Consider the following 26,549-nt stretch of genomic DNA (forward strand, 5'->3'; position numbering starts at 1 on the left):
TCCTGACTAATTATATTAGTTTTTTTGTAAAAAGAGTTTTTCTCATTATGATTTCAACAAATTTTATATATCTATTTTCAACCCGTAGCAAGCATTTTTTTGTATCTTCATGGAACACTTTAAATACGTTTTGATTAAAAAACTGTAACGAAATCTTAATTTCACATAATACCACCCATCAAAGCAGTCTAAGTAAGTCAGTGACAAATTTATGCTGTACGCCTTTAAGAGAACTTAACAAATAGATAAATAAACAATAGCTTCTAGAATTTAATTCTAAAGAATAGAAAATTGTACCCATTTCAAATTTACTAGTATGTAGTATTGATTAAATGTATTTGTCGATGACGCTGTATTTTCCTCTCCGTATTCGGTACTTGGTATGACCCATCTTGTGTGCTACTATTCAAACAGTCCAAAGGTTCACTACAGACCAGCTGTGGCATAACTAAATTTACATTTACATAACCTCTGCCAACAAGAAACACGGAACAACGGAGCGGTTGGTATAACTACATCCTAACCCTTCTCGAGGATGAACTCCCGGAGGACCCGTCCCCGTGCCGTTACCGGGGTGTTGTTGCTGTTGTTGGCGGTGGTCTGTTCGCCCCTACACCGAGGGGCTGCCGTAGCTGTTGCGGTGAGATCAAACGGAGCCGTCGTAAGTGCCGGCATGGCAGATTGTTTTTGTGTGTGTGTGATTATCGCTTGGTACGTAGGTTTTCTCACCGCAGAGAAATTTCCGCAGCAACTCGATCCAAACTTTAGCTGAAGCAAAACCGGGCTTTTTATTAATTTTAATTCGGCGTTGGTTAAAGAGCCAATTAGAGTATCGTAACTGATTTCACAACTGGACACACCAGATAGCCTGCGTGCCACCCTCCATTGCGAACGCTGACTCTTTTCAATTGTTAACGACAGCGTTAGAATATTAATATCTCTACAAACATAGGCAAGCACGACATGGTTGCTTTCAGTGAGCCCTCTACTTGGCAGAGGAAGAAGATAAAAAACAACAATTCCCCATTGGGAAACAATAATTAGTAGATCACTGTCTTTTTCAGCTTTAGATTTTGTACCAATGCAGAAAGATACGGAATGATGATACATCTACCAAACTGCTGTACTTATTAAGTGAAATTTCAATACTAAGATCTAGTGATACTTCTGTTATGTTTGTGGGAGGACGTGGAAGACGTACGGACGTACCTACTTCTTACCCAATAACATGTCGTTTCTTTGGTTTTGATAGTAGAATTACTGTCAGTGATTAAATTGAACTTAAATCCACCAGGACCCGGTAGTGAATGTTGCACAAGGCAAACCCGTGAAAGCGAACGTGACCTGCGGCAGCCCTTTGGAGGATTTCTACCCACACAGCGACTTACTCAAACCTGCGTCCGACAGACAGATACAGAGGTGTGACGCAAGGTGCTGCAAACATTTTCTTACTGTATACAGGAGTTAGTTCTGATTAGAGAAGCCATCATCGCTCTACTACAAAATTTCACCATGTTTTGATCGAGGTTGCCCAGAAAGAAAGGACGTTCTACATATTATGAAATATAAACCTACTATGGCTGCAGTGTTAGATACAGCATACTTGCCAAAGTAGGAACAAGAAAGGCTAGCCTTGGTACTGAAATGTAAACTGAGAACACTCCCCCAGTCAATGGTAAAAGACAGTAGAAGCTCGGTAGCCTAGGCACGGTACTTCGAATTTATTCAGTTGCTGGAGTGACTTTTATTTTTGCATCGTGTATCTCTTTTAAGGTAATTTGATTTGGGTTTTAACCTCAATCACACCACCCTTAGATATTTCGACCTATATATATATATATATATATATATATATCCTTATATATATATATATATATATATATATATATATATATATATATATATATATACCCTCTGAATAATGGCATTTCACATCACTACAGATTGAATCAACATAATTGAGATTTCAATTCATAAAATTTTCATCAATCAGTGACTGCAGCTGCTCCTTAAAAGTAACCACACGTACCTCCAAATTTTCGATGGCCATCATTCCATCTTGATCACGGACTGACCTAATTCTGGCGAGAGTTGGGAGAACTAGGTCTAGACTTTCGCGGATCTTCTGGACGTACGCATGTTTTTTTTTTTTTAACTAGTCACCGATTGATGTAAATTATAAATGTGTATATACGTTACTAAGGAATATCTTAAACGATTGGGATTTCGTCTTTACAGCAATCCTTCCCTGGCCCACAATGCCTCACTGATGACTGATGGCAACAGCTCCACCTGGTGGCAGAGCACATCACTGCAGCAGCTGATGCTGTCCGGGAACGGGGTCGGAGATCGAGCAGAGGTCTCCATAACCCTGGATCTGGGACAGGTATTTTCAACGAGAAGAAACAACAACTCTTTTATCACGTGTGAAGTTTATGTACATTGTATAATTTGGATGTGTGTCAGCTTTTGTCCTTTTATGTTTGTTGATAAGATCCACAGGTAGAGTAGCTACAATGCACTTGTATATTTCTTCAAGATCGACATGCTGTCGTCATATACATGATAATGATAACATGACGTCATTGTCATCAGTTTCCGTGACGATGACCTTTCACCTGTTCCTGAACCCATACAGACGTACCACCCTGAGAACATCACCATCCACATGGGTGATACCATCCGGCCGGGACGGCTGGCCATCATGAGGTCAGCTGACGGACTGAACTTTGACCCCTGGATTTACCTGGTAACCAATGGCAACAGGGACTGTCGCAGGTTCGGGGTTGCCAAGCAACCAGAGCCGGACAGCCCGGAATCGGTGGTGTGCCGGGAGTACGCACAACTGGAGCCGCAGCTGTATAATGAAAGGGTGTGTGGAGTTTGCAACATTAGCTATTTGTTCTTATAATCGTTTGTCATTGTCATTGATTATCAATAATAAGAATTTTTCATATTGTAGGACAGTACTAGTAAGTAGTAAAATAATAATACGAGAAGTATAGCACGGCTAGTTGGTTCCAATCGTAGTAATGAGTGACGTTGTAACGTGCTCATATTTCAAAAATACGTTATTTTTGTTGAGAGCCACACCCCATCCACTGTAAAGAACCCCCCACGTGCGATGGTGCGGTGTGCGATGGTGCAAATTCTTTTGTCTGGAGTTGGTGACTCACTTCGAATCACCCGGATGAAGGCCCGGCGAACCTCTGTTTCGTATCAGCCACATGGTGACTTGGACCATTTACCCGGACGGGAGACCTGGCGCATCCCCGTCTTGTTACCGTCTTGTCTCCGACAGGCTGAATAAAAGTTCAAAACTTGAACTATGCGGCTCCAGATGTCTTTCTGAGGGACGACTGCAGTGTGCAAGATGTCGCGGTAGCTTGAGGGATGAATCTGCTCTACTATACATAGCCAGCGAAAGGGTATGTCACCCAGAAAAAGGCGGTATAACTAGTCTCCAAGCAGACGCTACGGTACCTTAGAGATAGTATTAAAACTGACAAGGGACTGAATATAGCGGTGCCCGTTTGACTCCCTTTGGCCGACTATACTCCTTGGCCTGCTTTGATACTAATGTTCACATTACTTATTGGCACTGTACAAATTCTGAATTTGAAATCTAGAGCTAAGGCACCATAGGGTCTGCTTGGAGACTACGGTATAACCGTGTCGTGTGTAAGCACGTCGAACGATGATGAAGATGATGATAAAGAATCATACTTTCTCCCCCAGATCACCGTGTCCCTGTCGGAGGTTCCCCCCAGTTTCAGTGATGAGGCCCGGCAGCGCTGGCAGGCTGTACGACACCTGCAGCTGCGCTTCTACGACATGGACCTGGTGCTGGGGACATCTGCAGACCAGTTCGTGAGTATCTGCGTCTGTATAGCTGGTATAACCGCCCTTCGGCGCAACACCCCACCTTCTCAGGCACGCGGCGAGGCAGCAGCTGGTCATATAGTACTAAACGACCTGTCAAACCTAGCTTTTGTGCAAGTGTTCTTAAAAAATATCCAGAGAAGATGCCGCTTGGTGATAACATATTCCACTCTAAGATAGTTCTGGTAAAATACAAATTTCTAAACACATCAATTCTAGGTTTGTAACTCTCTTACTTGAAGGCATGGCTGTTTCTAGTTCGTTTTTAAGCTGGTGTTAGATACTTATCAGTCGGTAGGTTCACCAGTTTTGGGTCATTTTGTACATCATCCAGAGTGAGTACAGCAATCGTCTTAGATATTAGCTGTTACGCCCTGGTCCTGTTTATTTTGCTTTGTTTTATTTAATGGGTTTACTCATAAACTGCAATGCTTGATTGATCATTGCTTGGCATTTGGGTTAGAAGAGAAAGGGTGGATTGGCAGAAAGCTTGTATTTGATAGCTTCTGGCTAATGTATATAGATATAAAATTTAGATAAGATACTCTAGGGCTTATTGGTTCAACAATTTTAAACCTAAAAGTATTGCCGGATTGTTCTGTTAGGGCCAATGTTTATTTTATTTACATTTTCCCTTCCCAGGACCACCATGCAGTGTCGGCGATCTCTGTTATGGTCCGTTGCGAGTGTAACGGATTTGGGAAAGGTTGTGAAATCAATGCAGACTCCGGCCAGTATGAGTGCATCTGCAGTGGAAACACCCAGGGCCGATTCTGTGAGGAATGCAAGCCTCTGTATAACCAGTTCCCCTACCAGCCTGGTCGGCCCTGCCAAGGTACTGTAGAGTGGTATCAGTTGTTTTGGTTGTGATATTGGTATAGGTAGATAGTCCACTAACATTTTCAAGACAGTAGGAAGAGAGGGATGTTATCCACTGCGTCGAGGCATTCTCCTACGCCGAGACACCCAACGGCAAACTACATCCGGATATAGTTCTCCGTTGGATGTCTCTGCGTAGGAGAATGTGTCTAGAACACGGTATGGGAAGCCAGAGCCCATCCCTCTTCTTTCACTGCCTTTACCTCTCCAACCGAAGTTACTGACAGTTACCCATTTACACCTGGGTGGAGTGAGGAAAGTCGCTGGCACGTCAGGGGATTTGAACCCAGGACCTTTGGTTTCTCAGCCAAACACCCCAATATGACGTCACTATGTTGTGGCATTTTAGATGAATAATAAAAATGACTAGCAATCTCATTTGATTTAGTGTAAGTCTAATCTCATTTGAAATGGCAAGATTGGGTTTCTATTACAGACCATTGTTTGAACTGGGCGTATTCATTTTGAAATGGAGTCTTATTGACTTTAAAATACTTATGAGAAGAAAATGATTCAATTTAAATCTAATTCAAGGTCAACGAGTTTACCTGACGACCATCGGCAGCTGGTCCTTTTATAAGGTTCAGGCCTCTGGACCGATGACCAGTGCCAACGTCAAGGCCACGTGTGAAGCGGCGGGGATGAGGTACCCCTGCTTCGCCTCAGGTCGGTTTATTATTGTTTATTGACTCCTTTAGTTGTTGACAGCATATCACTGCAACATCTAATCTTCTGTGAGTAATAATTACACATAACATTTGGACACACAAAATGCACAACACATAACATATATTACATGTCATTCAAAAAGTTATCAAAAAAACGCATGTGCCTTATCAACGTTATCAAGTACCTCATGTGTCATTAGCTGAGTTTCGCATGTGTTTCACTAGCTGCTGTCTAAACATCTTGAATGTACTCACAGTTTGCAACTTATGTACTAGTTGGTTCCATCCGGATGTTGTTATATAGGTGAAGGATTTCTTAAGGCTATTTGTCTTTGGTTTCTCAGTTCTAAATTTTTCCGTGTTGCATGTCTCGTATGGTAGCCGTGTTTGTTAGATACCAGATGTAGTCTACAGTACAATGATGATGGTTCGTTGGAAAGAAGTATTTTGTGAAAATAAACTATTGTCGACGTTTTTTTAAAGGTCGGTGCACCGGCTACTGGACCCCCGACTGCATCAAGTATGACGACGCCGGTGTCAGCTGTGAAACCCACAGGGTCCTCTCTTTTCATCTGTGTGGACATGATAACCCTTATAGATGTGAGTCCCTTGATGACACCTTTGTGTACATGCCTGAATGGTGGAGCGACGACAGCGCCTGTGGAATGAAATACAATACGGACAAATGGTGGTGCGTGCGTGACTGGAGCAGACGTTACCAACCTGTACGCCCTGTGTGCAGGTAGGGATAAACTTGAGATCGTTGGTTGCCTTTCTATTATCGACGTCAGCATGCACATAATCATGAAATATTAAGTTACTTATTTCGTATTTAACACAATATGTACCTATTCTGAGAAAGAATAGTTCCTAGATAAACGAATCTGGTATCTAGTGTCTCGAGTTGGACTTGTTTACAGAGAAAAATAGGATTAAAACCTTGAATATTGAATAGAATTTTCTTTTATGTCCGATGATTCCAAATATGCAAAAAACATGGACCTTATGTATGTGGGGTAGATATTCTAATGCAAGTAACGATGGTTTAGAAAATTTATCATCGTATTACCACTTGGCTGTTGCTTGATGAATTCATGCAATATTGGTTAGTTACAGAGTGTTTTTTTCTTATAGATTAAGTAGCTAGATAAAAGTAAATAATCTGATTTATCGATTGATGCTTAAAGATATTTGAATGCCACAGTCATACGAATCCATTCATAAGTATGGTTGTTGGACCTTACTTGTGAGCCAGCGGGTAATATGATTGACTTGAATTCCTTTAGTGGCTTCGAAAACTAACATTGTTGCACAACACTTTGATTCATATTACCAGAGTGCGAGACCTCCACATGTGTCCATGGAACCTGTACCGATAATATCTGTACGTGTGAGAACGGCTGGGAGGGTACCAACTGTGATCAAAGTAAGTATTCTTTCAATTCAATAAGCTAATATCTTCATCGTGTATACATCTACCGCCTGATACAATCAGAGGAATCAATTTAAGAGTCGCCACCTTTTGGTAAATGCAATACAAATTTCTAAGTGAAATTATAGCGGAATTCATGAAAGAATCGATTCATACACGGTACGCGTCAAACCAACATTCTTAGTAGAATATGATGCTACCAAAGTTTATGCTGCAAACTTGTTGTTATAGTGTTGTGACTAAGACTCAGGCTTGCGATTTAATTGCGCTGTACCTGTATCTATAACTAAAGGTCTTGGAGCAATGTATTATTTTATGCAATCCATATTTTATACAATCCATTAAACTAAATTTGTGTCGGGTTCCGGTAATTGTTGTCCACCCCACGTGAACTCGGGACCTGCACTGAACCTGTACATATCCAAGAATGACATATACATTTTCCATTCCTATTAAAGCCTTGAACACAACATGTACAGAAATTCTGTAACATTATGATTGATTAGGTGCATTTTATATTCATACAGATATCGACGAGTGCGCGAGCAACCCTTGTTGGCAGGGAGGGACCTGCCTGGATCACGTGGACGGCTACAGCTGTGTCTGTCCTAAAGGTGCCACCGGCAAGAACTGTGAAACTGGTACTACTGTTTTACCTTAGTCAAAGACTTCTTACTTGTTTTTAAACATTAATAAAGGGTTAATGCCCCGGCCCGAGGTGTATATGGTGAGATAATCCCTGGTCAGGTGCGATAACCACCGAATAAACCACCGGGTGAGCGTAGCGAATGAGGTACGACACTGGTGCCGGTGTCGATGCAAATCGACACCGGTGCCGGTGTCGATTCATTCTGACCAATCAGGGGAGCGATACCCACCTGCCTGGCCTGACCTTCTGATTGGTCCGCGGCGCCTGGCTATATGATAAAGGTAATTATAATGGTAATTATCCATATCGTGGTACCGTTTTGCAATGTAATATTGTTCCGGAAATCATCAGCATAAAATTGTCTAATCAGTATAACATTGACTGATATTACTGGCTGTGTTGGAAACGTGAGGACCAACATTTACGTTTGTGTTTGTAGATGATGCAATCACAGTTATAGAAAAATCAAATGATCTTGATCGATTAACGTTTCGAAAAAAGTATATTCCAATACAAATGTAAAATCATCATTTAGTTTTCCAAAGCAAATTAATCTAAGCGTCGTTTGTAATAGAGGACGACGAAACAAGCGTACCCTTTGTGCAATATTTTCACTCCAGCATTCTTTGCCGGTGAATGCTACGAGTTCTCGTCCGAGGCCCTAACCCATCAGGAGGCAACACAGGCCTGCAGCGTTAAGAACGGCCATTTGGTGGATCTGAAAGACGAGCAGGAGCAAAGGTTTCTTGCTGACAAGCTAATGGCGTCCAATGGAGCTTCCAGCTGGCTGGCCGTAAGATCGGCACCAACAGCCTTTTTGTACAGCAATGGCTCTCCAATTTCAGGTAAGTAAGACCAGTCTTTCACAATGGATTTGTATGGACCAGACGATTTGTTTTCTTCAACGTCCACTCATCTGAGGGTGGCGATTGAAATAAAAGACCAGTAATTAAAGAAAATAAACAAAAGTGGATAATCATGTGGTAAAAAGCTTATGATTTCTTTGTTATTTATACAGTTTTATTGTAATAGTAAATCAACTAAAAAATTAATACCGTTCAATACCAGGTCCAATCCAGTGGTCTTCCAGTGAGCCAGCCGCTCCCTGTGACCTGTGTGCTCTCCTGGACAGCAGCGACAACTTCCTGGCCAGGACAGCAGCGTGCACGGAACAGCACAACTATGTCTGCCAGTCTAGTAAGCCACTTCATTTATTTTAACCCCAACTGGAAGACAACGATAATTCACCAGACTGAGGATTTGTGTACTTTACAGAAAAATCCTCCCGTATATGTGCGAAAACGGTAGATGATGAATAGAAATATTAGCTTGGACACTCCAGGCTTTTAAGCGTAATTTTTTCTCCTCTTGGTGCACATGTAAGTGTTTTAATATGCTTATATCAACAAAAACTTTCTCGTTGTTGTTTATTTTTAATTCTGTAAGATATGAAGCCTTGTGGAGAAAACGTCTGTCAGAACGGTGGTATCTGCTTCTCCTGCTTCGACGACTCCGCTGCCTTCTGCGACTGCTCTGCCGGGTTTGACGGGAAAACCTGTGAGATAAGTAGGTGCTTTGCTACTATGTTAGCTCGTCTGTCATAAATGGGATTTTTTACACGTAATAGACTTTGAATAAAACTTACATCAACATTTAGCACTTCGGTTCCTATCATACTTGATAATTTCATACATTTATACGTCGATGATAGCAAATACGAAACAGAAACTACTCCAGCTGTCACAGTTTGGTGACAACCCGATATTTAAATATTTGACTAGTGTGTCCTGCCAAAATGGCGGAAGTTGTCGGGAATCAACATCAGCATCAACTCCTACAGCTGCAGCTGCCCTATAGGATTCCACGGAGAATTTCTTTAGCCCAACCTAGCAAATCAAGTAAAACTTTTATTATTAGGCATGTCTTTATTTACAACATATCCCGTCCTAACCTTTTCCAATCTTGGACCCGTTTTCTCCAGACATGGACTGGTGCTCCCAGGTCCAGTGTCCCCAGTACTGGGTCTGTCAGGACTACACTTTCTACTTCCAATGCGTTCGTAAGTAAATTTTTTCATCGTTTTGTTATCAAAATGGCTTTTAAAAGATCTTGTAATAAACTACGGTACAGAGGAATGATGGATTTGAACAATGCTGACTGAGTTGACATCCTGTTTTCACTGTAAACGTTCTACGTATTCGGAAGCGTAACAAAATAACACTTCATATATATTTCAGATCTTGCCCCCATCACAAGCAGGACGATCCCTTACCAGTGCAGCAGCGCCTCCTGTCTGGATGGCATGTACTGCACCGAGGAGAGCGCCGCGTCCTTCTCCTGCAAGGTTGGCTGACGTCACAGCCCAAGCCTCGTGCGCGCAAAAGGCAATCAACTGCTGGATCTAATTTGATTAGAGATGTAAAAAAATTAAAGCGGTTCAAAGATGATACTCGACGTTTCCACTCTTCCGTGGCCTTTGCACCGATTGTCCTGCTTCAACGTGCACTAAGTACTGGGAATGATTTACTGTCAGAAATATTTGATTTTATGATTGCGTTTGAACGGCAAGGTGTGTTGATAAAATACTGGGCTGAACCCTGTACAACAACCATTGAGCCAAGGCAATATGGACGAAGACAGAAATCTTTATAGACACGACAAAAGTACAGCGACTTTCGTAAGGTCTACATGTATAACAGCTACTTACAGTACAACTTAACAGACATATATGGATATCTATAGGTATGAATAAGAAATATGAGGGCTGTATACAGTAAATTTTTCTCGAGCCCCAAAAGAACCATCTATTAATTGCTACCATCATAATACCTTTTGCTGTCAGAGCTACCATTCGCTGGGTTACTGTGTCGATCGTGACCACGTATTCGTCACGGTTGTTACCCTGGCATTTTTCGGTTGCCCCGTAGTATACGTAGCGACGCAAATGTACGCGACGCCAAGGTTGATTAAGTTCTCGTTATTTGTAGTAGGAAGATAAAGGCGAAAACAATAAAACGTATAAATATCAGGACTGCGAACAGTAAATCTGGCACAAGCCTCAAAAGCGCCATCTATTAATTGCTACAATCATGACATATTTTGCTGGCTTAATGACTACGTCACGGTTGTTACCATGGAGCAGCTTTTCGATCGCCCCAGTAGTGACGTAACTGTACCCGACGCCGAGGTTAAGTAAGGTCCCATCATTTGTATACATGTAGGGCGATAGTGGCAAAGACAATCAAATCGTAGCAAGTACCATAAATGTGTGCGCCAGCCTCCTACCACCGGCCGCGGCCAGTTGTTTTCACTATACTGATGTATACAATGTGGGGCTGTCGTTGATGACTGTTCTCATACTGTTTTGGGGGGAGTGCGGACAGATGTCAGATATTTTGCGTCCCATGATTTATTTTCTCTTCATTAAAAGATTGGCCGCTGTGCTACTATTTTGGTACCAACCATCCAATTATTGCGTCTCATCACTTTCTCCTCTGTGAAACTTTCATTGACGCGGCACCCTTTAATTAAGAAGCCAAAAATAACTACACAAATTACTTTATAGCCTCATAAACACTTATGATAATGTAGTGTTGCAGCGATCTTGCATTGTGAGGTAAGGTCAGTAAAAGTGCATAGCCACCAGCATCTGAAGTTAGCGTCAACGTCACAGAAACGGTCCTAAAAGTTGAAAGATAATTTCTAACACAATGTCATCATTATTCACATGAAAACATTGCAGCCGTATGTACCAAAGTGTTGCATTTTCTTAGAAAAAATAGTGTAAGGGGTAACACTTTTTGACGTAATCCATATGGTACAAAAATTATTTTTAGAATTTTTTGTGCCCATCTATCAATATTCGCTATAACTCATTACTTTCGTATTCATTACTGAGAAAATAAAGCAAGGTGAAAATGCCAATTTAGCTGGGGACGAAACCTTACGAATAGGCCAGAGATACTGCAGCACAGTCTGTTATAGCTAAGCACTTCTCTAATAACTGTGCCATGACGTGTGCTTGCATAAGGTCGCCGCGTTTGTCCCATATTCTGGCTCGGAATGGTTGTAAAACTATAATCCCAGTCAGTTTTCACGTAGGAGTAACCCGTAGCAGATAATTGACGATAATTTCCTTGGCTATACTGAAGTGCGGACCCCGTCTTGTTGGCGCGTGCCCTCACGCCCCCCTCATTAGCACGCATTGAAAACGGCTCACTTTCACCAAGTACTTCACTTCACTTCCTGCGAACTAATTCATGGGATCATCGCCTCCGCATCAGCATCATAAAAATGACTCAAGTACCTAAAGACAACCAATGCATTGTCAGAGAATTAAAACTGGATAATATATTTTGCGTGATATTGGCATTTATTTCACCATATTAGCACATTTAACGTCTAGGGGATTGTTGTTATGTATTCATAACAATAATGGTCCCGATGTCTTAGCGCCCACGTCCCTCAACAGATCGTTGTTGTGCCGAAATTCAGCCGCTCAGTTTCGCACATCGTTTGAAACTAGCTTTACCAAGCTTAAGTCGGATAGTTCAAATTCATTGTCAGTTACAAAAGATGCATTTTTTCCCTTCAATTTTCAGAACAACGCCCATTCCAGACAAGGAATTGGTGATTCGACTCTTCATGGCGAGGAGACATGTGGCTGCGGAGGCGCTTGCAACTGTCACACTTCCACGTCAAACAAATAGGAGAACTGTGATCTTCCAGTGGGTCGCATCAAAGATGCCGTTTGATCAAAACGTGCGGTCGCTGACGATGTGCCGTCTTGAGTGCCGTTTAAAAGGAATTGGAACATGTGCATGGACCGAGACCGCGCGCAGCAAGATTCTCCAACACGTCACCTGCACGCTGATGCTCCTTTCTCGAGCACTGTCCAAAACCGTCCCCATTGCAACCTTTATAATACGGCAAGTACATGTGATTGCGGTTTGACTACATTTGTCCACGAACAATACATTCAATAGCTTATTCATATTGCGCTAGGGTACTGCCATATGATATTTTTAATTTGTAATACAATGTGTAATCCCAGATGTCATGAAGTTGTGATGCCACATATGTTGCCAGTAGTCTCTGATTGTTCTTTCTTTCGTGTTCTTGTTTAACCACTGAGTTTATACCGCAAACGTTTGCGCATCGAATTGTATCGAGCACAAGCTGAACTTGAATCAGTTGATAAGGCCCACGTAGATTTAGAACTTGTAATTAGAGCTATCAGTAACAAACGAATAGCTTAAAATACATTGCTGACAAATGCTCAACAAGGGCATTGCTGAAAAGTATAATCAAGCTAAATATGAACTGTAAAGGGTCCATCCCTCTAGCTCTATACATTGCACCATTTGTATTGTAACCTGTAGTTTTACGTATTCAGTTGTATAGTTTTCCCTTTGTCCTTACCAATCAATACACCTAATTGCAATGGACTAAGAGTGCGTAATTTGCGTATTTATGTATGTGTGAGTGTGATTGCATGCTCATTATATTTGTATACTTATATTTAAAATTTATCCCAGCTACTGGCAGGTCGACCGAGCAAACCTACTGGCATGCCCCAACCACAGGGAGGGCGATCGCCCCCAAGTACTGAAAGGGCGATCTCCCCGGGCTACCGTCAGGGCGATCGCCCCCAACTACCAGCAGGACGATCGCCCCCAACTACCAGCAGGGCGATCAACTACCCCAAGTACTCACAGGGCGATCAACTACCCCAAGTACTCACAGGGCGATCAACTACCCCAAGTACTCACAGGGCGATCGCCCCCAACTACAGGCAGGGCGATCACCCAAGGCTACCAACAGGGCGATCGCCCCGGACTACAGGCAGGGCGATCGCCCCCAAGTATCCTTCACTCTTATGAAATCAAGACGACACGACTGGACAATTCGGACTTTATACGGGGCAATCGCCCCCACAAGTCATTATTCCCAGGACTTGAGTGTCTTGAAAAGTTGCATTCTAATCCAATATGGCTTGATTTTCATAAAATTTTGCACTGCGTTTTCTGATTTTGAAGTCGAAAAAAAGGGAATGAAATGGATTTTCCTTTATTACTACTAAACATAAATGTAAACAATTTTTCCCGACGATAAATGATGACACGAAGAAGAAGAAGAAGAAATCCTATGAGTATTCATCCGACACGATTGTTAGGGATTAATTCATCACAGTCCATCATTAAGCATTGTTAGCCTCCATAGCAGGCTCTCTGGGGCCCTTTTTTGGCTCATGATAGGCCATTTTTGTACTGGGTCGCTTTACCATTGGCCCGTAATGAGCCAAATAGACGGAAAATAGGCCACAGAGAGCATGCTATGGAAGCTGAAGCATTGTACGATTTTGAGGACATAGAAGATACCAATGAGGAAGTAGGAGATGGGCGACTTGAAGACTTTGTGCGTTTGCATGGATAATGTAACTGCCAAACTGCCCATTTTAGCACCTCCTGTAGTACAGTAATAGCCCAGTTGATAAACTTCTGTTCAATTACGTTACTTTTTTCACGTGTCCTAACAAAAGTCCTTGCTAGCCAACTGAAAATGTAGTTCACTTAAATTACTCTCTCTCCGGTATTGCAGGGCCGGCCGCTAGGGGCGCGATTTTAGTCAGGCCATCTTGCAATATGTCTAAAATTTTGCATCTACCATTGTTATATGGATCATGGTCAATAAAAACCGATCAAAACTGATTTTTACTTATAAACGCCCATTTTTTTAGGGTTTTACCTGTTAGAGATGAAACAATGGACGGCCTGGGGACCTTTTCATTGTGACAGCTTTATCCATGGCTACTGATACCAACATGCCGTATTCTATCTGCCACTATGTCGTGCACAGGTTTTAGGTGATACAATGTACTAAGAACCGATGGACTATTTTCTTACCTCTCAACAACCTGACTTTCCACAATCTAAGTATCTTTCAAATTGTTGAATACTTTTGTTTGTATGAAGACCTAGATACACATTTGTCTATTCTACCAATAGCCGCAAGCACTGCAATTTCGCCACCGTGATAGCTTAAAAAATCCCACAACTTTCGTCGCTAACTAGATGAAAGAAGCGCAAGAACTACGCGAGTAGTCCAAGATGACGACAGGACCAGAAAACAGCGGCATTATCAAGTACACACCTGAAGTGTACGAGTAAAACATGTGGTGTGGGCAAAATACCCAACACCAATCATTCTCACAACCACGATACAATCAGTGAAAATCAGTATGCTTTTCGTAAACCCCATGATATTCCACTTGCAGCAATGACCTGAAGCAGGTCATGTATCCAGACCGGACAGAAAGGTGTGAGGTACAAACACGCTGCAGCTGTGGTCTATATAAAACTTCTCCATATATTTTCAGTACACATCTAATCACGCTGAGACAGAAGGCGTGTTTAACGTAAGTATCTAGTCTCTATGTAGAAATGATTTCGTTAATCTATCCAGTTTATACTCATCAGCCAGAGGAACTCGGACAGTCCGCCCTGACAGACTGACCACACTAAGTTATCAACAGTCGCGCTGCAGGTTGTACCTTCGGCCTAAGGCTTCATGGCGGCCACTGTGGTATGGTGGTAAAACATGGCTCATATCCGATAATTACATGGGTAGAAGATCTAAAAAAATACTTTGTCCTAACGTATATAACTAGCTACCTCAATCTGTTCTAGCTTTCCTTGCTGTTTACACTCACTCACTCACTCACTCACTCACTCACTCACTCACTCACTCACTCACTCACTCAATCACTCAATCACTCAATCACTCACTCACTCACTCACTCACACACACACTCACTCACTCACTCACTCACTCACTCACACTCACTCACTCACTCACTCACACTCACTCACTCACTCACTCACTCACTCACTCAATCACTCAATCACTCAATCACTCACTCACTCACTCACTCACTCACTCACTCTCACTCACTCACTCACTCACTCACTCACTCTCACTCACTCACTCACTCACTCACTCACTCACTCACTCACTCACTCACTCTCACTCACTCACTCACTCACTCTCACTCACTCACTCACTCACTCACTCACTCTCACTCACTCACTCACTCACTCTCACTCACTCACTCACTCACTCACTCACTCTCACTCACTCACTCACTCACTCACTCACTCACTCACTCACTCACTCACTCACTCACTCACTCACTCACTCACACTCGACAAGGCAGGTGCATGTTAACTCTTGTGCAGCTTTGAACGATCAAGTGTTTTTCACAAAGCTAATGTCCCAAACTGTAATGATAGTAACTTGTGATGGGTGCGGGAACCACCGATGTATAATGTGCGATCGTCTGTGTGCCTCAGAGTTTGGTCTTCAGAGCTCGGGCCATATTGCCCCACCCCCTCCCAACACACACAATCCATCCCTTCTTACCCCTCCCCAATTACAGAAACAGTCATCCTCGGCAGCGAAGGAACCACGCGGGGGACTTGCATGGATCAAATTTTACAGAATAAGCGCGTTTTCTCTTTATGACACATAAGGGACACGTTGAAGACAATCTATCCCTCCCATTAGCTTGAAATGCCAAATATCGGCCAGAACCGCCCTCCCCCTTCCCGGCCAGTTTGACCAAAAAAGGCCGGTGTGACAGCGATCTCGCCCCCCCCGGCGAGATCACTAGCGTTTTCGCCCCCCTTTAGCGTTTTCGCCCCCCCCCCCCATAGCAGCTGGCTACTACATATTACAGGTGCGCTACCTGGTACTATACTGGGGGCGAGATCACGGGGGGGCGAGAACGCTGTCACACCGGTCTGAACAGGTTTAAGATAACGTATGATTTATGTCAGATAGTAAACCCCTGTTGTTCACGTCGCGCGATATGAACCATCGCTCCTCGGTTTCTCCATTACCATGGTAACCAGGTATGCATATTTATTTAGCACGTGTCTTTTTAATATCTACTTGTTCGCTACACCAAGGACCTTTCGTCGTCATGTTTGCTTTATGAGCTCATTGCTCGTTGGGCATATATTATCAAGTGGGCTATGACATATTTGTAGTAGAGTTCAATATTGTGTGTTCTTCTTGCTGTTTACAAATAGTGCCAGTTCCTCGGGTTAGGAAACCGCAGTAGAATTTTTCATTCTTCAGTTTCTCAATCGATGAATAAAGTGTTTAACTAATCTTTATTGCATCTTCACCAATAAGGTTATGTTTTGGGGGGCTGTGTCCCTTTATTTGTTTGTGGACATCATAATCTGAGACGTTGTGGACGAACCTTAATTTGGTCTGTCGATGGGGGTGGGTTTGGTAAACTAAAGGGAAGAAATGATCAGGTTAATGTACTTCTGTATGTGGTACTGCAGATGAATCTCGGCCTGAATACCTCGTGTTCTACACAGGTTATGGAGATCGATAGATAGTTCGCTTGGTCGGGAAAAAGCGATGTGAGTTCTCTAGCAGCTTCCAATGAAGATAATCATTAATTGTACTATGTTTTTATGGGCCTGATGCAAATAGATTAATGAATTGAATAACAAAACCCAAAAATGTTTTAATTTCGAACCATTTTAATCACCTCGAAAAAACTTACATCTTGCATCTTTGCTAAGGTCAAAATACTTAATAAAAAGAACAACGCATGTTCCGTCATTTCAGTTGGGAAGTAATAAAGCTATGCTACCGTTTTTTTAGTCTCACCAAGAATACTGCCATTACCTTAACTATGTATAAAACATAATTCTAAAGAACAACACATGTTCTTATATATCAGTTGCGCACAAAACTATCCTGACTTTCTTCCGTAAATAGTTTCATCAGGTTGGTAGATCAATCGAACAAAGTCTTCGTCGTTTCACAACCTTCTATTCATTCCTGTAAACGTTTCGGTGACTGTCTGTCACCTTCATCATTTTGTACTGATTTTGTTCGACCTGACTTTGTTTGTTTACAACCAAGTGTTAACCGTAACTTAAACTAACGTGTCCTGACATTACAACCAGACTTTTCTTCATCGCTCTCCTTCAATCTCTTTCGCACTCGTCCTCGGTTTCTCTATCTCTCTCCCCCTCTCTTTATCTCTAACTACCTGTCTTTCTCACCATCTCTCTTTGTTCATCTATCTCTCTATTTCTCCCAACTACAAGTTTTCTCCATCCCTCTCGTTTCTTTATTTCAGTTAGACCATAAAAAAACAACACTAACTTTGGTTAGTTTCACCAGGAATAATGCAGTAATCTGAACAATTATCAAACCACTCGAAAAGAACAACGCATGTTCTGTCACTGCAGTAAAATAGAAAATAAAGAAAAAAACGTAATTTTGTTAGTTTTTACTTTCACTTTTGTTAGTTTTCACCGATAACTTTCACTTTTGTAGATTTCACCGATAACTTTCTACTAATTGTCATCAACCCATTCCTCCATCTCCATCTGTTTCTCCTCAACAATCTCCCTCAGCTCCTCCACGAGACCATCCAGCTCTTCCAAGATGGCGTCTCTATCCTCCTCATCCTCGCTGACGTCATCAGCCTCCTGCTCCTCCCAAGTCTCGCCCAGCTCTCGCGGGATCTCATCAGCTAGGTCGTCATCGGCCATCGGCACATCCGGGTCCTCCTCCGGCCGCCAATCCACGCTAAACTCTCGCGGGATCTCATCAGCTAGGTCGTCATCGGCCATCGGCACATCCGGGTCCTCATCCGGCCGCCAATCCACGCTAAACTCTCGCGGGACTTCATCAGCCTGGTCCTCATCCACATCCGGGTCCTCATCCGCCTGCCAAACCTCCCCGAGCTCTCGCGAGATCTGGTTCAGCTTCTCCATGGCCTCCGGTCCGTCCTCGGTCTCCGACTCCAGCGCGGTCATCGGCATATCCGGGTCCTCCTCCGGCCGCCAAGTCACGCTAAACTCTCGCGGGATTTCATCAGCCTGGTCCTCATCCACATCCGGGTCCTCATCCGCCTGCCAAACCTCCCCGAGCTCTCGCGAGATCTGGTTCAGCCTCTCCATGGCCTCCGGTCCGTCCTCGGTCTCCGACTCCAGCGCGGTCTTCAGCTCGGTCAGGCGGACCATGTGGTGGAAGTCGGCCTCGGACTCGGACCGGCGGAGCTTGTCGGCCTCGCGGTCGGACAGCGCCGCTTCCTCCTGCAGGAGGGAGGACCGCATCGCTTCGAAGGCGTTTTCCGGGTCCACATCCGCTTCGACTTCTCGTGCTGGAAGGTAAAGTCCGAAGTCAATGATCACAGTCACACAACCGTTGAATTGGTGTTCTACTATGGCGTTTTATCATGTAGTCAACAACAACGTCCCCATTTCACTGGGGCGGCGACGTCGCTGCAATAGGGCGATTTGACAGATCGCTCAAATAATTTCATAGAGGGAAAATGACTCTTTTTGCACTTTGTGCCTGTGTTTTGTTGTTTTTGGTGTCATACTTCTATATTTTGAATGATGTTGCAATTATGAGTCAAGAGTTGCACAAATCCAGTTTAGGTCTCAAGAAGGTCGCAGCTCGATCGCCGTCCGGTGGAATGAAGGAACAAAAACAAACGTCAGACAGAAGTTGATATGTGTATGTCATCGGACCTGGTCCGGCTGTTATCAGTAGATGGTGCTAACGTGATGAAAACTGACAAAATTTTGATAAATTACTAAAATGACTGACGATACAGATGGAGCTCCCTGACCTAGGCACCATTCTCCGTAATAACCGCTGGGTTTTCGCTTGTAAACGAAAAGATTGGGCTTGCGGTACTTCTGAGTAGGATACTATATTTGTACTCCCATCTCACCTGACTGTCCCCCACACGCGTCCGTATCTCCCGGTCCTGGAAAGAGAATCATAAGTTTCCATTACTACACAACAGTCATCAGGGTAACAATGTGAAAACCTTGCTCAAGGTTAGTAGCTTCACTCTTCTTAAATCACTGCTGTATCATTTTCTAAATCTTTTTCATTGTCTTTTTTTCTAAATTAATTTTTGACAGAATTCTAAATCATCTCAGAGTTGTTAAACTACATTTATTCTACTGATGAATTTTCTCGTCATTCAGACAATTCCTCTTAATGTGCTATCTTGCCCCATGAAGCATTATTGAGATCTATCAAAGCGTTTTACCCTCGAAGATAACACTATACGAACATATCTCATTCCATTGGGACAGTGACCTTGAAGCTATTGACAGAGCACTAAACGGATTCATAGAAACGTTTACGCTTTGTATGTTTTATTGTGATTTGACGCTTTCTGCTACGTATTGCATGATATCCAAATTATGGACTCATGGGGACACAAATCTAATTTAGGTCCCAACCTGGTCACAGCGCCATCGCCGTCTAGTTTTTGATAGACTGCTGAGGGCTATAAGATTAGACGGCGATCGCGCTTCGCTCTCTCTGCGACTTAAAATGGATGTGTGTATCCTTCTATTTCATATATACCAGATATATCATACAAAATGTGTCTGTCAAATTGTAGGCCGCAGAGAGAGCGCGGTGATGCGCCGTCCTAGCGGAAAGGTACTCTCCAAGCAGAGGTTTTGTCGCGGAGATAAAGTAATAGTCGGGAAATTTACCGGTGCGCTCCTCAACATCTCCGCGACTCAACCTCTAGAGAGTAGTGGAAAGGGGCAGGCCTGACCTGTTTGGCAGATGAAGTACTTCTTCTGGCTGCACCCAGCGTTGTCCCACTTGAAGCCGGCTCTTGCCTTCAGCATGACGCACTGCTGCCCCCCGATGTTTCCCGGCTGTCCGGGGGCCCAGTTCGTGTAGCTGCAGGTCGACAGGGGAGTTCCGTCCGCCCATTCCCAGCCGCCGCTCCCCTGCGACAAGAACGTTCAGCATGTTCAGAACGAAATATACGAAATGGAAGTTTAGCTGCAGTACCATGGGCGCCCATCAGACGGCGAAGAATAGAGGGCGCACATACACACAGACATAATGGTACACTACTAGGCCGGTGTCCTGCCGTAGCATTGTACACCACTAGTGCTCCCCAAGCAGAGGTTAGGCTCCGGCTGTTTTTCAACGTTCTTTAGTCGTTTTTATCGGGATTTCTATTTTGTATTGTATCTTGTATTGTTTGACAATATCATACAAGATACAATACAAAATAGAAATACCGATAAAAACTACTAAAGATGTTAGAAAAACAGCCGGAGCCTAATCTCTGCTTGGAGAGTACACCACTAGAACTGTTTCCTTACCGTAGCATTGTAGAAACACAGCAGGCCTGTATCTTAAGCTTACCGTAGCATCACGCAGACCGACCCAGTAGTTCAGGTTCGTCTTGCCGTGCTCCTGGATAGTTTTCACCAGGAAGTCATGGACCCTCTGACTGGTGACGTCAGCCAGATGACCCTTCTCCTCCGCCTGGCAGTAGGCCTTCGCGTCGGCCACTGTCTTCCTGATGTTCACCACTTTGAAGTGTGTCGATGCTTCCAGCTTGTCTCCCATTGAGTCCCCTACATGGAACATCACAACATCGGAATCACATCTCCCATTGAGTCCCCTACATGGAACATCACAACTTCGGAATCACATCTCCCATTGAGTCCCCTACATGAAACATCACAACTTCGGAATCACATCTCCCATTGAGTCCCCTACATGAAACATCACAACTTCGGAATCACATCTCCCATTGAGTCCCCTACATGAAACATCACAACTTCGGAATCACATCTCCCATTGAGTCCCCTACATGGAACATCGCAACTTCGGAATCACATCTCCCATTGAGTCCCCTACATGAAACATCACAACTTCGGAATCACATCTCCCATTGAGTCCCCTACATGAAACATCACAACTTCGGAATCACATCTCCCAGTGAGTCCCCTACATGAAACATCACAACTTCGGAATCACATCTCCCATTGAGTCCCCTACATGGAACATCACAACTTCGGAATCACATCTCCCATTGAGTCCCCTACATGAAACATCACAACTTCGGAATCACATCTCCCATTGAGTCCCCTACATGGGACATCACACCTTCAGAATCACAGAATCGTAGAAAACAAGATCACATCTGGGCGTACTACAGTAAAAAAGTGATTATCCAGTTTAGCTGTCGTTCTTCCGCTGGTCGTGACATAGAAGACAGACGTTATATACAGTTTTACGGGTTCATCGTACCATGGAAATGCCCCTCGCTCATGTCAACAAGCTTAGTGAACAGAGAACCACGGCTTAACGCCCCGTCGTAAGGACTGAGACACTTTACGGTAGCGTGCATGTCGGGAGAGCGGCACCGCCGGAATCGAACTCACGACTTGTAGTTCTAGGGCAAGGCCGCTAATTACCACCGACCTGCAAATATGCATGCTACTTGTAAACAGAATGTTCTATAAATGAAGCCTCTCTCTCTCTTTGCTTCAGGCCTCCGCTTGCACCAATGGCTGGGGAAGTGAGCGGCGAGCGGCTGAGCGGCGAGCACCATATCAGTTGTCAGGTATCTAGCAGTGCGATGAAATGGACCTCGGTTCGTCATCACGAGTTTTCCCTGCGCAGTGTTACGTGGGCCAACAGCTTGTTACATGTAATACACTAGTAATGCTCACTTCCCGTGGGGAGGGAAACCAATTAGCCTAAAGCTCATATGGATTGGTTTGCAAGAAGTGACGCTTTACATACTCCTAGTACAAACATAAGGGAAACAGAGTTCGAAGTAACTGCGCTGACTTGGTAGGAAATAACAACCTCAAGCTCGCATTACGAAGGGAAGACCTTACCGCATCCGGGGATGTCACAGAACTCCCATCTGGTCCCCGGGTCTGTGGTGTAGCACCAGGGCTGGGCTTGGCCGTCCGGGTTGCGGCAGTAGTTGTGGTCTTTGCGATCCTGCGGCTTGAAGTACGGCTTGTGGGGCGAGGTGCTGTCCCAACGCTGACAGGTTTTGCCTGACTTGGTCACGGCCACGGTCCCGCGGTAGGACGTCCCTTTTCCCATGCGGCATTCTGCAGGTAGAAACCGCCATTAAACAGGGTTAGTTGTTGGAACAGGTTGGAACACATTAGAATATGACATTTGTTAAATGTTATTTTAAACCTCATTGCTTTTCTTGTTTTTCATGGATAGGCTCTGATAGACCTTTGCTGCAGATTAAAACATAGATGTACGGGTGGTAGGTTTTGCCAGAGCGTACGTAGTTTTTTGTTTGTTTGTTTGTTTGTTTGTTTATTTATTCTTTATTTAACCAGGGTAAAGCATGTTGCCTGACGGCGTTTTTCAAAGCCCCCTGGGGGGAGAACCCCGAACATAAATCATACATTAAGTTCAACAGAACCAAATCAACTTCAATAACATAATCATACATAACGTTCTATGAAACCAAATTACTTAGGTAACATAAACATAAAGATTGTACAAAGTCAGATTTAAACTTAGATAACATAAAATAATACTGCCAAACGAGTGAACCAAAAGTTTAGCCTTAACGTGACATAACACAGGAAACATAACAAAAAGAAGTCAAGAAATCAGGATTGAATTTGCACTCAACTCTCGCGTTAACATTCGATAGGACCAAAGCCTTGCTTGTGTCTTGACATTTCCCAGTTGTTCGTTTTCTTTAAAAACATATTTCCATCTATCTAAGAAAGGTGCAGTGGTCTGCCTGCCGTACGTCCCATCACGCTATTGACCAGGTAAGTTACCGAAATAGTGAAATTCATACCGATCCAGTTTAGATCACTGAAGGCAGTTATACAGGTTCGTTGTGCCTGTAAATTCCCCTACCTCTTTCCGACAAGCACAATTAACAGTGGAACACGGCTTAACGTCCCGTTCTAAGGACTGTAACCCTTTCCAGCCGAAATTGGACTCAAAGCTTCAGTTCCAGAGGCAGGGCCGCTAACCATTAGATTACCAACGCTAATGCCGAAATGTTGTTGTTTTTTTTTTGCAAGGAAAAAAAAAGTCTGATATATCATGACCTAACCAGTTTACAATTCTCACGTCGAGTCAGCGAGTAGACAAATAACTGTCAAACTTTACCGCATGGTTGTATGTCACAGAGTTCCCATCTCTTCCCAGGGTCAGTGGTGTAGCACCAGGGCATGCCTTGCCTGGATGGGTTGCGGCAGTAGTTGTGATCTTTACCATCCGGCGGCGCGTAGCTGGGCTTGTGGGGCGAGGTGCTGTCCCATCGCTGGCAGGGCGTGCCTGACTTGGTCACGGCCACGGTACCGCGGTAGGTTGCTCCGGTCCCTTCCACACACTCTTTGGAAGAGTTACGAAGACAATCGGTTACAAAATATAGATAAGAGAAATGCACACGTTTTCATCCATGTTAAAGGTATATATTATTCAAAAGTATGTAAACATTTGCTTTGACATTTCCCTTAGCTAAGCTAGCAACCAAAAGAAAAACAACATCACCAGGTTTCATTGCCAATATTAAAATCTCATTCCTCGAGGACCTCACTAGAACCTCTCTGCGACCCCACTGAGACCTTGTTGCGACCTCGCTGCGACCTCGCGATTTTATTGCGCTTTGCGATTTTATTACCTCCGTGAACAAAAAGTATAGTTTTTGGTGTGTCTACTTGTCTGTGTTTTCGGATATTTGTGGCCAGCATAAATGTGGGTAGGTGTTGGAAAGACAAAGATCAATGTCGATTTTGGGCCCCTTTGTGTTTGACCTTGGTACTTCACCAGAACTTCGATTTGTTTTTATAGTCTTGTTTATAGTCTTATTTAATCTGGGTCGCACCGGGATCGCAAGCGGTCGCTGTCTGATAAAATCCGGGCCTTACCGCATCCTGGGATGTCACAGTAGTCCCATTTCTTCCCGGGGTCCGTGGTGTAGCACCACGGCATGGCGTTACCAGACGGGTTGCGGCAGTAGTTTTGGTCCAGTCCGTAGTTCAGGTAATTGACAGGCGTGTACTTGTGGCTATGCGGCGTCTGACTGGCCCACGGCTGACACGTCTTCCCTGACTTGGTGACGGCGATGGTCCCGCGGTAGGTTGTTCCTTTATAGTTCACACAGTCTGTGGGTAGGGCAAAAAAAAATTTCATTGTTCAGTCTATGGGCAGGAAATAACATGTTGTAGTTCACACAGTCTGTGGGTAGGAAATTTCAGAGTTTACAGTCTATCTACAGGAAATACCATTTTGTAGCTCACACGGTCTTTGGACACACAAATACACTCGTAATATCTCTCGTTCTCTCTCTCTCACACTCACACACACACACACACACACACACACAAACACTCACACACACATACACACACAATCATACCCAAACACACACACATTCACACACACTCACACACGCACAAACATACACACACATTAACACACACAAACATACACACATACACACACTCACACACTCATACACACACACACACAAACTCTCACACACACATACACACACAGACACACACACACACAAACATACACACACACACACACACAAACATACACACACATTCACACACAAACACACACACACACTCACACACACACAAACTCACACACACACATACACACACACTCACACACACACAATCATACACAAACACACACACAAACATACACACACATTAACACACACACAAACTTACACACACATTCACATACACACACAAGCATACACACACACACACACTCACACACACACACACACAAACACACACACACACGTACACACACACAAACACAGACACACACTCACACACACACACACACACACATACACAAACACACACACAAACATACACACACACACACACACACACATTCACACACACATACATACACACACACACACTCACACACAGACACACACACACACACATTCACCGACACACACACATACATACACACACACACACACAGAAACACAGAGACACACACACACACATACACTCACAAACACACACACGCACACATACACACTCACACAAACAAACTCACACACACACACACACACACAGACACACACAGACACACACACACACACACAGAAACACAGACACACACGCACTCATACACTCACATACACACTCACACACACAAACTCACACACACACACACACACACAGACACACACACACACACACACATTGGTGTTATTCAGACGTACAGAATGTACAGTGTGACCTCACCACATCCGGGCACGTTGCAGATCTCCCATGGCTTGCCCAGGTCCATGGTGTAGCACCAGGGGGCGGAGTGGCCGGTGGGGTTGCGGCAGTAGTTCTCGTTCAGCCCGTACGACTCGTACTTGTCCGGCCGGTATTTGTGGGAATGCGGAGTCTGACTGGCCCATCGCTGGCACTTCTTTCCCGTCACGGTAGTAGCCAGTTTTCCACGGTAGGATTCCCCTTTGTAGACCAGGCAGGCTTCCGCTGCGTTCACCGATAAAATAACGATCATAAATAACAATATACAAGCACAACTGTACAACTACAGTTTCTAATGTGGACGCATTTCGGCACATGGATACCAGATGCCTGCTACTGTAGAATCTGTTCGGAGATAAGCCTAGGTTGTTAAACTATATAGGACAGAAGGTACGGGTTTATTTCAACCTTGGGCAGTCATATTCAGTCAAACAATGGTACAAAATAGATGTCCTGCCAATATCATTGTAGACTCTGAACCGTTCGGTTCGAGCCTAGACCGTGCGGTTTGTGCCTGGACCGTGCGGTTCCAGCTTGGACCGTGCCGTTCGAGACTGGACCGTGCGGTTCGGGCCTGGACCGTGCGGTTTGTGCCTGGACCGTGCGGTTTGTGCCTGGACCGTGCGGTTCGTGCCTGGACCGTGCAGTTCGAGCCTATCGTGCAGTTCGAGCCTGGACCGTGCGGTCGACTCTGAACCGTGCGGTCCGACTCTGGACCGTGCGGTTCGACTCTAGACCGTGCGATTCGAGTCTAGACCGTGCGGTTCGTGTCTGGACCGTGCGGTTCGAGCCTGGACCGTGCGGTTCGACTCTGGACCGTGCGGTTCGACTCTGGACCGTGCGGTTTCGAGACTTGGACCGCGCGGTTCGAGCCTTGACCGTGCGGTTCGAGGCTGGACCGTGCGGTT

At 44.1% G+C, this 26,549-nt stretch overlaps 4 protein-coding genes across 7 annotated transcripts in view; 3 read left to right on the plus strand and 1 right to left on the minus strand.

Moving 5' to 3' along the window:
• The first annotated feature begins 402 nt into the window (after window positions 1-402).
• LOC118412933 (laminin subunit gamma-3-like) lies at window positions 403-4,122 on the plus strand. Its single transcript, XM_035815991.1, has 6 exons — window positions 403-640; window positions 1,295-1,431; window positions 2,239-2,386; window positions 2,639-2,872; window positions 3,739-3,870; window positions 4,102-4,122. The coding sequence occupies exons 1-6, from the start codon at window positions 536-538 to the stop codon at window positions 4,120-4,122; spliced, it is 777 nt and encodes a 258-aa protein (XP_035671884.1). The 5' UTR covers window positions 403-535.
• Window positions 4,123-4,530: 408 nt separating this feature from the next.
• On the plus strand, window positions 4,531-8,180 carry LOC118414666 (laminin subunit alpha-5-like). Its single transcript, XM_035818863.1, has 6 exons — window positions 4,531-4,717; window positions 5,296-5,427; window positions 5,913-6,171; window positions 6,766-6,855; window positions 7,389-7,502; window positions 8,131-8,180. Exons 1-4 carry the CDS (start codon window positions 4,555-4,557, stop codon window positions 6,806-6,808), a joined length of 597 nt encoding a protein of 198 aa, XP_035674756.1. The 5' UTR covers window positions 4,531-4,554; the 3' UTR covers window positions 6,809-6,855; window positions 7,389-7,502; window positions 8,131-8,180.
• Window positions 6,959-10,888, plus strand: LOC118412934 (fibropellin-1-like). The gene is made up of 7 exons (XM_035815992.1): window positions 6,959-6,977; window positions 7,389-7,502; window positions 8,131-8,355; window positions 8,579-8,707; window positions 8,957-9,076; window positions 9,492-9,569; window positions 9,748-10,888. The coding sequence occupies exons 1-7, from the start codon at window positions 6,959-6,961 to the stop codon at window positions 9,861-9,863; spliced, it is 801 nt and encodes a 266-aa protein (XP_035671885.1). The 3' UTR covers window positions 9,864-10,888.
• Window positions 10,889-17,052: 6,164 nt separating this feature from the next.
• The window catches only part of LOC118414616 (plasminogen-like), a 14,162-nt gene continuing 4,665 nt past the window's right edge, over window positions 17,053-26,549 (minus strand). For 3 of the 4 annotated variants that reach the window (XM_035818785.1, XM_035818787.1, XM_035818786.1), the window contains 8 exons: window positions 25,624-25,866; window positions 24,262-24,498; window positions 23,501-23,725; window positions 22,237-22,461; window positions 20,747-20,961; window positions 20,139-20,319; window positions 19,290-19,325; window positions 17,053-18,710 (listed from right to left, as the gene is read on the minus strand). In XM_035818785.1, coding sequence (XP_035674678.1) covers window positions 17,899-18,710; window positions 19,290-19,325; window positions 20,139-20,319; window positions 20,747-20,961; window positions 22,237-22,461; window positions 23,501-23,725; window positions 24,262-24,498; window positions 25,624-25,866 — 2,174 coding nt within the window. In that variant the 3' untranslated portion in view covers window positions 17,053-17,898. The remainder of the gene's footprint in view (window positions 18,711-19,289; window positions 19,326-20,138; window positions 20,320-20,746; window positions 20,962-22,236; window positions 22,462-23,500; window positions 23,726-24,261; window positions 24,499-25,623; window positions 25,867-26,549) is intronic. The other variant, XM_035818788.1, reaches the window with a different exon arrangement.

Source organism: Branchiostoma floridae, chromosome 4 (genome assembly GCF_000003815.2).
Source record: "Branchiostoma floridae strain S238N-H82 chromosome 4, Bfl_VNyyK, whole genome shotgun sequence".
Classification (NCBI taxonomy): Eukaryota; Metazoa; Chordata; class Leptocardii; order Amphioxiformes; family Branchiostomatidae; genus Branchiostoma; species Branchiostoma floridae.

Coding starts and splice junctions, on each gene's coding strand:
- LOC118414666 (XM_035818863.1), top strand. CDS start 4,555: ATGGTCCGTTGCGAGTGTAACGGATTTGGGAAAGGTTGTGAAATCAAT. Junction 4,718..5,295: donor GCCTGGTCGGCCCTGCCAAG/GTACTGTAGAGT, acceptor ATCTAATTCAAG/GTCAACGAGTTTACCTGACG. Junction 6,172..6,765: donor CCTGTACGCCCTGTGTGCAG/GTAGGGATAAAC, acceptor TCATATTACCAG/AGTGCGAGACCTCCACATGT.
- LOC118412934 (XM_035815992.1), top strand. Junction 8,356..8,578: donor CAATGGCTCTCCAATTTCAG/GTAAGTAAGACC, acceptor GTTCAATACCAG/GTCCAATCCAGTGGTCTTCC. Junction 8,708..8,956: donor CAACTATGTCTGCCAGTCTA/GTAAGCCACTTC, acceptor TAATTCTGTAAG/ATATGAAGCCTTGTGGAGAA.
- LOC118412933 (XM_035815991.1), top strand. CDS start 536: ATGAACTCCCGGAGGACCCGTCCCCGTGCCGTTACCGGGGTGTTGTTG. Junction 641..1,294: donor GGGCTGCCGTAGCTGTTGCG/GTGAGATCAAAC, acceptor TAAATCCACCAG/GACCCGGTAGTGAATGTTGC. Junction 1,432..2,238: donor ATACAGAGGTGTGACGCAAG/GTGCTGCAAACA, acceptor TCGTCTTTACAG/CAATCCTTCCCTGGCCCACA.